This window comes from Esox lucius, chromosome 19, assembly GCF_011004845.1.
Source record: "Esox lucius isolate fEsoLuc1 chromosome 19, fEsoLuc1.pri, whole genome shotgun sequence".
Lineage (NCBI taxonomy): Eukaryota > Metazoa > Chordata > Actinopteri > Esociformes > Esocidae > Esox > Esox lucius.
In genome coordinates this window covers 11,097,698-11,110,542 of record NC_047587.1, presented here as the reverse complement: position 1 = coordinate 11,110,542, position 12,845 = coordinate 11,097,698, and the positions used below count along the sequence as shown (strand labels likewise).

Below are 12,845 nucleotides of genomic sequence, written 5' to 3'. Positions count from 1 at the left end.
TTTTCAAATTCACCTGCATGCTTGATGAGCTTATAAGGGACTGCCTCCCAGGTGTCTTCAGGTGGTGAACAAGTTCTGGCAAACTTGTCGTGGCTGAAGGACTTCCTGCTGGTGATGCTGTGTGGTGGCCAGTAGCAAAGTCCTGCTTTGAGCCACATGCGTGGAACTACTGCCACACAGTCATACTCTTCCGGGAACAAAACTACAGAAAACATCATCTCCTGAAAGTAATGTTCAGAAAATAAGTTTAAAAAAACGGCAGCATAAGACACACACAGGCTAGCTAAGAACATTGTGGATACACAAAGACACACCTGAAGACACCTGGGAGGCAGTCCCTTATAAGCTCATCAAGCATGCAGGTGAATTTGAAAAATTAATAATAATTTGAAACTTGGAATGAAAATATGATACTGTAACGGAACTGTATCAAGTGCAGGTTTAGCTAGTCTATCTAGATTTACTGTTAAGAGTAACGTTATCCACATGATGTGGACATAATGTGGATATCCACATGATGTGGATAACGTAACACAAAGAAACATGATTTAGCCAACGTTACGTATCAGTTGATAAAAGTTACAAGGCGTAAGCACATATTATAACATTCTAACTTGTTGATACCCTAAGAAACACGATATAGACAATGTTACCATACCTGTTGAACTGTTGATATGCGAAGAACCATAAAACATCCAAACTTGAGGATAAACAAAGAAACAAAAAATTGTAAGCAACGATACTTGGGGACACGCGAAGAAACAAGGGTTACTGTAGGTATTTCATCTCAGGCCAACGCTGTTTTTTTCAAGCTCAGTTTCTATAACTTGTTTTCCCGCCAATGGTTTAGAACTTGCGTTCAGCTACCAGTAACTTGACTAAAGAATTTGAATGTTAATATAATATTGCAAACAGTCATTGTTTAATACAAACAGTCATTACGTTTTTACTCAGTAACCTAACAACACCCAATGCTAGTTATTTATAATAGAACAGAACTCACCATAGCTATGTAGGTCACTCGGCATTCAACAATTTTCAGTCTGATGTCCAAAAAATCCATGATCTTTGTTTGTTTCGGGAGTTCATCAAATTGTAGTAAAGCAATGTCATAATCCACATGTTGTATTGTCCAATTCAGAGCATATAGCTTATACCTTACACACTTTGAACAAGAATTGACGAAAGAACCAAGTCACTAAAATGAATGATCCTACTAGTTTTCATGGTACGACAGCGTGGGATTCCAAATGGCGCTTGTCTTGCCTTACACGTGCAATTCACATTCGCTATAGCGCCATCTACGGACACGCCAGTGTTTAAACACAGTAAAGAACTGTCCCCCATGAAGCATTAAAGTCGAGGCTATAGGGGAGTAGCCGGTACCATGCAGTGGAAAATGGCCATTAGTTCTACATGTCTACACAAAGTTCCTTTACACAAGCAATAGTGCAATAGTCAAAGTCTATTTTATTTATAAACTACCAATGTTGACAAAAATTTTGTACACTAAGATTTAACAATATTAAAATAAATCAAATAATAAGTACAAGAATAAAAGGGGTACAATAGCATCTCTGCTGGAAGAAAATAGCAACACAATCAGATACAGCAGATCACAGCACACGCCATCACAGAACGGGCTGCTAAATGGCACGTTCTGTGATGTGACTATTGCGGATGCGTAAATGGCAATGTCGATGTTGAAATAATATATTGTGCAACCTGGAAATTAGAGACGATCTGTCTGGTCACTTCAATTTACCTATGTGTACAGTGGGGAGAACAGTGGGGAGAACTGCCGATTTTGCAGGTTTCTTAATTACAAAGCATGTAGAGGTCTGTAATTTTTATCATAGGTACCCTTCACCTGTGAGAGACAGAATCTACATTGTTTGATTTTTGCATTTCATTGCATGACATAAGTATTTGATCACCTTCCAACCAGTAAGAATTCCGGCTCTCACAGACCTGTTAGTTTTACTTTAAGAAGCCCTCCTGTTCTCCACTCATTACCTGTATTAACTGCACCTATTTGAACTCGTTACCTGTATAAAAGACACCTGTCCACACACTCAATCAAACAGACTCCAAACCTCTCCACAATGGTCAAGACCAGAGAGCTGTGTAAGGACATCAGGGATAAAATTGCAGACCTGCACAAGGCTGGGATGGGCTACAGGACAATAGGCAAGCAGCTTGGTGAGAAGGTGACAACTGTTGGCGAAATTATTAGAAAATGGAAGAAGTTCAAGATGACGGTCAGTGATGTATATTTGTACAATATTCAATAAGCATCAAAATGAGTGGCTCATGTACTTTTAATAGAAAAGGTATCAAGACAAACTCAAATAGTGTTCGAGGCTGCTTAGCTAGTGACTGAGCACCATCTCATTCTCAAGTTGTGGTGGTTTTGGCTTGTGTCATATGTCTGTTGTCCATGTCTGTCATTTCTCCAATTAATTGTGCCTGCACTCATGCTACATGCTGTTAAATATGCCTGCCTGTCTCAGTCTGTATGGGCAGGTGGGAACAGGATGAAGCTGGGCGTTTGACATAGCCAGGGATTCCCTTTCCCTTCATCACTAATTTAACCCCCAAACACAAAAGGTGTACTTAAATTATTAGTCTAACACATGGATTAAACTGGTTAAGGTTCATCTTGTAAATTTGGCCATCGTCTGTACTGTTTCTAGTTAAAAAGCTTGGGGGAGAGGATCAACATGCTGTTTGCGCAGGATTTAGTTTTGTTTGATATTTTCATGGTCAACAGTTCCAGGGCAACATATAATACTGTACAAACATTTTACATCTTTCATTGTGTAAATTGACGCCTAGAAAGTGCCTCTGAAAAACATTTAAAAGAGAAGAGAGATTACTAGAATTTTACACATCGTCTGGAGACACTGAGCGAGACCGACTGTAGACCTTCAAAGATCTCAGGAGACGTGAAGCTTCAACTGAATATTACAGAAGGTGAGATTTCAACAGCTCTTCTTTTAATTAATACTGAAAATGATATTCCCTTGTAGTTCTGGTCAACAGTGATGCACTATATACAGCTCCGGAAAAATGTAAGAGACCACTGCAAACTTTTCTTTCCTTTCCAAAAAGCTGAAAAGGAAAGTTTTGAATGAAGAACAGAAGTGTTCAATTTGCAGTGGTCCCTTAATGTTAACCCTTTTGTTCCTCACACAAAACCTTCCTTTTTGACTTTTTTGGAAAGGAAAGAAAAAGGTGCAGTGGTCTCTTAATTTTTTTCAGAGCTCTATTGTGAATTGGGTGCCATGGGAGAGAATAGACTTTTACTTCAAAGAAAAGATTTCAGTCTCCAAAATATGTCATGGGCAGCATTCCAAATGAAGTGCACTGAAGAAAACAGTCAAAAGTAATGAATAGGGTGCAGTTTAGGAACTATCCACATTTATGTGTAGTAGGGCAAGCTACTGTATGTGGTTGAAGAGGTGATACCTCTTTCTTATTTCTTAGCAGTTTCCCAAAACTTTACAAAAGGTACCCCACGTGTTTGAAGTTTCTCACACACATTTTAGCGTGTTGCAACACGCGTAGCAAAATGGTTGTGTAACATTTCATGCTGTTGGCTTAAGTGATTCTAACACATAACATATTGCTAAAACAAATATCAAGTACAAATTACACATTTAAACTGGGGGCCAAAAGTCTGAAAAAATTTACATATTTGTATGTTTCAGTAGGAAATAGGAACATTTATTCACCAAAGTGGCATTCAGCTGATCACAAGGTACTGTCAGGACATGACTGATGTAGCATCATCACTATTTCCAAAAAAAAACTTTCAAGCAGGTGCTGTATTACTCCAACATCTTATTCTTGAGTAATCATGCTATTTTGCTAATTTGGTACTAGAAAATCACTTCCCATTATTTATCAAACACAGATGAAAGCTATTTGGAGTCATTAAATGAAACTTAAAGGAATAGTTCGTCTAAAAAGCATATTTATCCAAAAAACATACCAAAAGTTAGTCTGGAATGGACATAGAATTTTTTTCCAACCATCCATTATTCAACTCTGTCCCAGATGATTAACATTTTTAGCATCGTCCAAATTCATTAATGGATACTGTGTCCCATTACAGCAAAGCTGCATTGCAAGCAGAAAACTACTCCGAAACCCTCCAAATTAAATTTAGTAATCTAACTAGTGGTGTTGTTTAACTCAAATAACATGACGATGTTGTATTCCTCAAAAAAAAGTTATACGTTTTGCGATCTATTTGTCATTTCAAATAAACATGTTCTTGTGTTTACCGGTCAGTTTTGTTCACAATTTTGCTCTGTTCAATCTGTACGTTCTTTCAGGTAGAGGAGGTGTATACGTCACCGTAAACAAAAGGTAGTATTTGCTAGCTAAGAAGCAAGTTACCTACTTCGTCACTGATATTCACCAAATTACTGTCAAAGTTTACTTGCTTGAGAGAAAACGGAAAATACATTAATGTTTTTTTTCCACGGGATAGAATCTTACTTGTTCAAACCAGAATACAGGGACAAACTAGTAGAGGCTAGAACAACAGCTGACGATGGTGACCCAGTTAATCCCCAACCTTTGCCCAGAATGTCCGGAGGATGGTGGTGTACTGTTCATAAGTTTGCATAACCTTGGAGAATTGGTAATATATGTACCATTTGTAAAGAAAACATGAGTGAGCAGGCAAAACTGTAGGTCATAACAGAATGGCAGTCTTAAAACAAAACATGGCAACTAAGAAAAAATTGACTGACCCCTGTTCAAAAATCGGCATTTGTTCTTAATAATGTGTATTGCTTCCTTCAGCATCAATGACAGCCTGCAGTCTTTTGTAATAGTTGTCTATGCGGCCTGAATTCTTGCAGGTGGTATAGTTGCAAAGTCTTTGGTTGTCTTGCATGAACCGCATGTTTGAGATCTCCCCAGAGTAGCTTGATGATATTAAGGTAAGGAGACCGTGATGGCCACTCCAGAACCTTCACATTTTTCCGCTGTAACCACGGGAGTGTCAACTAGGGTCACTGGCGTGCTGGAAAGTCCAAGTGTCCCATGCGAAGCTTTCATGCAGAAGAATGCAAATAGTCTGACAATATTTTCTGATAACATGCTGGATTTACCTTGCCATACATTTTCAAAATATTCCTGTGCCTTAAGAGCATAAAACACCCCCAAAACTAAAAAAAAGGTTACAGTGGGCAAAATAAACACAGGCGCTGGAGAACTGATTATTGGAATATAATGTTATGGACCAATTAAATCAAAGTGTGACGTTTTTGCCTCAGGTAGGACAATGTATGTGAGAAGAGTGAACATAAATATGTTGGATGAATGCCGAACACCATCAGTCAAACACGGTGGAGGAAATGGTGTGGTTTGGGGTTGGTACTGGAAAAGTTGGATTTAATAGATTTATTTATCAGATTAGATTTATACAGAGTGCAAGGAACCCTAAATGAGGAAGGATATCATTCCATTCTCCAACGCCATGCCATCCCCTGTAGTCAGAAATGTATTGGGGCCAATTTCAAAGTGCAGCAGGATCCTAACCAATTTCATGAATTCACAGGCTGTTCCAACTTGCATGAATTTCATCACTCATAATGTGACTCAGTATTGTGTATGGCCCCCATGTGCCTGTATGAGCTCCCGACAATGTCTGAACACGCTCCTGATGAGACGGAGGATGGTGCCTCCCCCGGGTAGGGCCACAGTGTCACCGGACCCCCCCGTCTCAGTTCCAAGGTGTTACGCTGCTATATTATTGTGCTGGGGGATATGAGGGATGTACTACTAACTTTTCTCAGTCTCCTCCACCTGGTCATACTTCTGACCTAGTCTAAAATCAAATAGACTCTGGATTTAGCCCAGAGAAATGTATTTATTATTCCAATTGGACTCAATAGCTCAGCCGGCACAGAAGAGGACTGGTCACCCCTCTGAGTCTGGGTCCTCTCTAGATTTCTTCCTAAAATTCGACCTTAGGGAGTTTTTCCTAGCCACTGAAATTCAACACTACTGTTGTTTGCTCCTTGGGGTTTAAGACCGGGTGTCTCTGTAAAGCACTTTGTGACAACTGCTGTTGTAAAAAGGGCTTTATAAATAAATGTTATTGATTGATTGATATGGATCATATATTGAATTGCGATTTGTTTGACAAATATTTCAATTACGGTTATGATTTGAGTTTTTCAAACATGGGTGTAAACAGCCGTAGATAATCTCACTTAAAAATAGAGAGCATAGCCTACATAATGATATATTACACTGAATACAAATTGGGTTAAATTTCAGTGTTTTCTATTCTATACTTTATACCAATTTGAAGGTACAATATGTATCAAACTATTCTTTTTACTCATTTAATGCAATGGCTTTTGCAGTGTTTGCTGCAAATGTTGGTGCCGTTGTCATAGCTGGTTAGGCAAAAAAATTATTTGAGATATACACTCACCTAAAGGATTATTAGGAACACCATACTAATACTGTGTTTGACCCCCTTTCGCCTTCAGAACTGCCTTAATTCTATGTTGCATTGATTCAACAAGGTGCTGAAATCATTCTTTAGAAATGTTGGCCCATATTGATAGGATAGCATCTTGCAGTTGATGGAGATTTGTGGGATGCACATCCAGGGCACATAGCTCCCGTTCCACCACAGATGAGTGGTACCCGGTGGGGTCTTCTGCTGTTGTAGCCCATCAAGGTTGTGCGTGTTGTGGCTTCACAAATGCTTTGCTGCATACCTCGGTTGTAACGAGTGGTTATTTCAGTCAAAGTTGCTCTTCTATCAGCTTGAATCAGTCGGCCCATTCTCCTCTGACCTCTAGCATCAACAAGGCATTTTCACCCACAGGACTGCCGCATACTGGATGTTTTTCATTTTTCACACCATTCTTTGTAAACCCTAGGAATGGTTGTGCGTGAAAATCCCAGTAACTGAGCAGATAGTGAAATACTCAGACCGGCCCGTCTGGCACCAACAACCATGCCATGCTCAAAATTGCTTAAATCACCTTTCTTTCCCATTCTGACATTCAGTTTGGAGTTCAGGAGATTGTCTTGACCAGGACCATACCCCTAAATGCATTGAAGCAACTGCCATGTGATTGGTTGATTAGATAATTGCATTAATGAGAAATTGAACAGGTGTTCCTAATAATCCTTTAGGTGAGTGTATTTACTCCCATATTAAGTTTGTGTATAGGGACTGACATTGAAGCCAAAACTTTAAATAACCATGATGTTGTGTATGTGGGACCATATATCTTAAGTAATCTACTAAAATATCTAGAGCATCCGCAAGAAAAACAATTTCGGACATACAATGCATGCCGGTTGCCTCGCGTGAAGCGCATATAATTCACCTTTTTTGGAGCTGAAAATCGCATAAGTTGGCGATTTGGATATTGCACATGTCAATATCGTAATTTTGATTATATTTCGATAAACTGTACATCCGTACTCTGAAGTATAATTGACTTGGTGTCATATTGTGATGATTACATGTTCCCTTAATTTTTTGGGGGTCTTCATTCAGTTGCCTGATCTAAACCCCATTGAGCTTTTGTGTGATCAGCCAGACTGTTAGGTGCATGAGAAGTGCCCAACAAGCCAAATACATCTAAGGCAGGTGCTACAGGAAGCATGAGGTGAAATGTCACCTGAGTTTCAGGACAAAGTGACAGCTAGAATGCCAAGGATCTGCAATGCTGTCACTGTTGCACGTGGAGTTTAGTGGTAATTTAAGAAGTTCTTAAAAAAATGTCATATTGTAATAATAACTTTTCACATTATTAATGTCCTGACTACAATGTGATCAGTTGAATGCAAATTTGGTGAAAAAAAGTTCCAACTTCTTTCCGTAAAAGCGAAATCTGTACAATATTCTAAAATTTTTATCATAGGTAAACTTCAACTGTGAGAGAAGGAATCTAAAACAAAAATCCAGAAAATCACATTGTAAGAATTTTTTAAATAATTAATTTGCATTTTATTGCATGACATAGGTATTTGATCACCTACCAACCAGTAAAAATTCCGACTCTCACAGACCTGTTACGAAGCCCTCCTGTTCTCCACTCATTACCTGTATTAACTGCACCTGTTTGAACTTGTTACCTATATAAAAGACACCTGTCCACACACTCAATCAAACAGACTCCAACCTCTCCTCAATGGCCAAGACCAGAGAGCTGTGTAAGGACATCAGGGATAAAATTGTAGACCTGTACAAGGCTGGGATGGGCTACAGGACAATAGGCAAGAAGCTTTGTGAGAAGGCAACAACTGTTGGCACAATTATTAGAAAATGGAAGAAGTTTAAGATGACGGTCAATCTCCCTTGGTCTGGGGCTCCATGCAAGATCTCACCTCGTGGGGCATCAATGATCATGAGGAAGGTGAGGGATCAGCCCAGAACTACACGGCAGGATCTGGTCAATGACCTGAAGAGAGCTGGGACCACAGTCTTAAAGAACACCATTAGTAACACACTACGCTGTCATTGATTAAAATCCTGCAGCGCACGCAAGGTCCCCCTGCTCAAGCCAGCGCATGTCCAGGCCTGTCTGAAGTTTGCCAAGGATGGTCCAGAGAAGAAATGGGAGAAGGTCATGAGATCTCATGAGACAAAAATAGAGCTTTTTGGTCTAAATTTCACTCGCCGTGTTTGGATTTAGAAGAAGGATGAGTACAACCCCAAGAACACCATCCTAACTGTGAAGCATGCATTCTTTGGAGATGCTTTTCTGCAATGGGGACCGGACAACTGCACCGTATTGAGGGGAGGATGGATGTATCCCGAGATCTTAGCCAAATATTTTACAGACTTCTACATGCTTTGTAAGTGGGAAAACCTGCAAAATCGGCAATGTATCAAATACTGGTTCTCCCCACTGTATACACACGCACGCACACACACACACACACACACACACACACACAAAGTGTATTTGTATTAGCATCTGGACCAAAAGCAAGTTGAGGTGAGAGGTTCCAGAAAATAGTGCATGCAGTTCAGTCTCACATCTGTCTGTGGTGATCTCTCTTTCTCCCTCCCACTTCCCCCTCCGCCCCTTCCCTCTCTCTCCCCCCTCTGCCCCTCTCTCTCCCCCCCTCTGCCCCTCTCTCTCCCCCCTCTGCCCCTCTCTCTCCCCCCTCTGCCCCTCTCTCTCCCAGGAGACAATGGCCATGTTCAACGTTCTCATCCTTCTCAGCACTGTAGTTGCTCTGGGAGACTTCTCTGCTCTGGGCAACACAAGTAATCAACCTCACACTTTTTTATTCATTTGTTCTTTCATCAAATCTGTTTTCTGTTTTATAACTGAGGTGTGTGTGTGTGTGTGTGTGTTCAAGGAATCAAAGGATTTCTTTGTCATTTTCAATAAGTTATGGCAATGAAATGCTTGGTTTTCCTACTCCCGACAGTGCAGATAAAGTTAAAAAGTTAACATTAGTCATAATTGAAAAATAAATGAGAATCACAATCAATCAGTAATAACACTAAACAAAAACACAAATCAATAATAATAACTATACAACTGTAGTGCAATGTAAAAGTGGCAGGTGTGCATGGACTATGGATGGAAGGGAAGAGGGATTCCTTGAGATGTGCAGCCTTACAGCCTGTGGAAAGAACCTGTTTGTTTTGGACTGAATACTCCTGTACCTTCTGCCATTATGGCAGCTTGGTGAACAGTCCGTGGCATGGGTGGCTGGGATCTGTGATGATCCGTTTGCTCCTCCTCCTACACCTCTCTGTATAGAGATCCTGCAAGGATGGAAAGTCAGACCTTGTGATGCGCTCTGCTGTTTTAATCACCCTCTGAAGTGCTTTGCGGTCGAGGGCGGTGCAGCTGCCATACCAGGCGGTGACACAGCCGGTCAGGATACTCTCGATAGTGCATCTGTAGAAGTTGGAGTATCCTGGAATCCAGGCCAAATCTCCTTAATCGGCACAGGAAGAAGAGCCATTTCCTGGCCTCCTTCACTACGATGTTAGAGTGATGAGACCAGGTCAAGTCATCACTGATGTGGACACCCAAGGAACCAGATGTTGTGAACTCTCTCTACTGCAGACCCATTGATGCGTAGGCGGGCGTGGTCTCTCCACCGCTGCTTCCTGTGATCAACAATCATCTCCTTCGTTTTGCTGATATTGAGCTGGAGGTTGTTATGCTGAAACCAAGAAGTCAGTGACCTTATCTCGTCTATAGGCTGACTCGTCGTTGTCAGAGATCAGGCCTATGATTGTGGTGTCATCAGCAAACTTAACGATGGTGTTGGAGACGTGGGTTGCCAGGCAGTCGTGGGAAAAGAGAGAGTACAGGAGCGGGCTCAGTACACAGCCCAGGGGGGAGCCAGTACTGAGAGTCAGTGAGGCGGAGGTGGCATTGCCCATCTGCACCACCCGGGGTCTTCCTGTCAGGAATTTCAGGATCCATCTGCACATAGAGGGGTCGAGACCCAGATTCCAGATGTTTTAATTAGCCACTCAAAGCACTTCATGATGATTGGTGTAAGTGCTACAGGGCGGTAGCCATTCATGCAGAGGACTTTCTGCTTTTTTGGCACAGGATCAAGGATGGACTTTTTGAAGCAGGTGGGGACCACAGACTAACTGAGCGATAGGTTGAAGATATCAGTAAAGACATCAGCCAGTTGGTCAGCACAGACCTTAAGAACACAGCCTGTTTTTATTGTCTTCCTGAGATCATACCGGGATTTCTTATAAATGTCCATGCTGCTGGAGTTGAATGCTGCAGTCTGTGCCTTTAGCATGGCACGGATACCACTGTTGACCCACATTTTTTGATTAGGAAAATATTTTGTAGTTGTACAACATCATCAATACATTTGCTAATAAAACCGGCCACTGACTCTGTTTATTCATTGATTTTGCCTCCAGACACGTGTTGACTGAGTGACCTAGTATAAAGTTGGAGATTTGTAGATCAGTTAATCTAGAATTGCCTTTCAAGTTCAACATGCCCTGTGTCTGCTCCTTTCAGAGGCAGTGGAGGAGCAGGAGGATTGGGGATGGTATAGATCATGTCCCTTTGGTTGGACCAAGTACCACTCACATTGTTACATCTACGTCGGCACTCAGAGGACATGGCCCCAAGCTGAGGTATCATGCCGATCCTGGATTTGAATTTAAAGCAAACTATTTTTATTTTGTTTAATTAGCATAGTCAGTTCAGACAGGAAACCCGAGTGGTTACTGGCCAGCGACGTATCAGCAAACATCGGGGATTTCTCCTATCACAATACCAGATTTCAGACTGACTGTTTAATCATAAGGTTACCCACTCAGTTCTGATGTACCTTTCTCATTGGCTATGGGGATTGCCATTAATAATATTATGGGGTTGATATTGTCATTAGCTGTATCATATGCACTATCATGTGATGGGAGTGGGTTACCCCAGAGGAGCAGAACCTAACATCAGGACTTATCAGAGTATTGTTGTGCATTATTCACCAATAAATGGTTCATCTAATATGCTGCATTTTCTCTCTGCATTATATATTTTTGTAACAATCACCATGTGCCTGGTTTCAGATACGGAACCCCTCTAAGAATGTTCTATATGCCTAGAATATGAATCCCATATGAGATGTTATTGTAATTGTGTAGAATGGACTACTAACTAATACTTACATTACATAATGCCTCTGTCCTTGTGTACCTCTTCCTCCAGAAATACTGTCTGTCCCTTGGAGGAAACCTGGTGTCTATTCACAACGCTGGTGAGAATGAGGCTGTGAAGAATGTGGTGTTTAGAGCAACTAATTCTTACCCTTGGACCTGGATAGGAGGATCGGATGCTTATGAGGTAAAACAAGGAAGGACAACTCCTTTTCTTTTCCCAATACTCACAGATGAATTGGACATTTAATCATCAATTTAAGTCAAAAGTGATCTCCAAAGAAGAAGTCAGAAGATATAAATGAACTGAAAATAATGTCAACTACATTACCCACTGACCCATTTAATAATGATAATAACTTGGTATTTCTTTGATACTGAGACCCTATTTATTTCCCATAGAACAGGGTGTGGTTCTGGAGTGATGGAACCAGATTTGATTACAGTAACTGGGCAAGTGGAGAACCCAATAATTATTTTGGAAGAGAGCCATGTATTCAGACAAATTATGGAGGTGCAGTAAGCCCACTATCATTCACTGATCCATTCATCAAGTCATTTTCATTCATAATATTATTTTGATCTTAAATATACAAAGCATTGGATGGTTGTGTGTACATCTTAGTTGATTTGAGAATGACTGACTATCTTGTGTTTCTCTCTAATAGCTGGAATATGGAACGATTTACGCTGTGAATCGAGCTTGCCTTCTGTGTGCAAGCTCAGACACCATTAAATTCAGCAAAACATCAACACATCTAACACAACTGAGTCAAATATTAAGTCAGCACTTTTTATGGTGAAGCTTAATACCTTTTTATGCTGATTCATCACTGTAAAAGGAATGCTTAAGTTGAGAAATTCTCAGAACTGTGTTGTGGTTTGATGTCAAATAAAACTATTGCATGCATTATGTTGTGTTGTGGGTCATTAATAAACATTGATGATACTCACATACTTAAAGGTTGTTTAGGATTTGCGAGTATATTAGAAATCTACTTCACATTTTTCAACCAGATAAGTATAGTAACGAGGGGAAAACAGTTATAGTTTCAACTGCTACAAATTATTGCTTGGAATAACTTCAAGTTGCCACCTTGTCTCACGTCCTCAGTAAAACCATCAGGAGATGATGAGTGACCTGCTGCCACTCCACTCTCTGTGGCTGTTTCTGAAACTAAGG

The 12,845-nt window shown here is 40.5% G+C and overlaps 1 protein-coding gene across 1 annotated transcript; it reads left to right on the top strand.

The window, feature by feature from the left end:
• The first annotated feature begins 2,888 nt into the window (after positions 1 to 2,888).
• On the top strand, positions 2,889 to 12,573 carry LOC105007352 (ladderlectin-like). Its single transcript, NM_001304231.1, is given in 6 exon segments — positions 2,889 to 2,976; positions 9,190 to 9,271; positions 11,022 to 11,140; positions 11,715 to 11,849; positions 12,065 to 12,176; positions 12,331 to 12,573. Coding segments are annotated over 5 exon segments (510 nt in total). The 5' UTR covers positions 2,889 to 2,976; positions 9,190 to 9,195; the 3' UTR covers positions 12,399 to 12,573.
• The last annotated feature ends 272 nt before the right edge of the window (positions 12,574 to 12,845 follow it).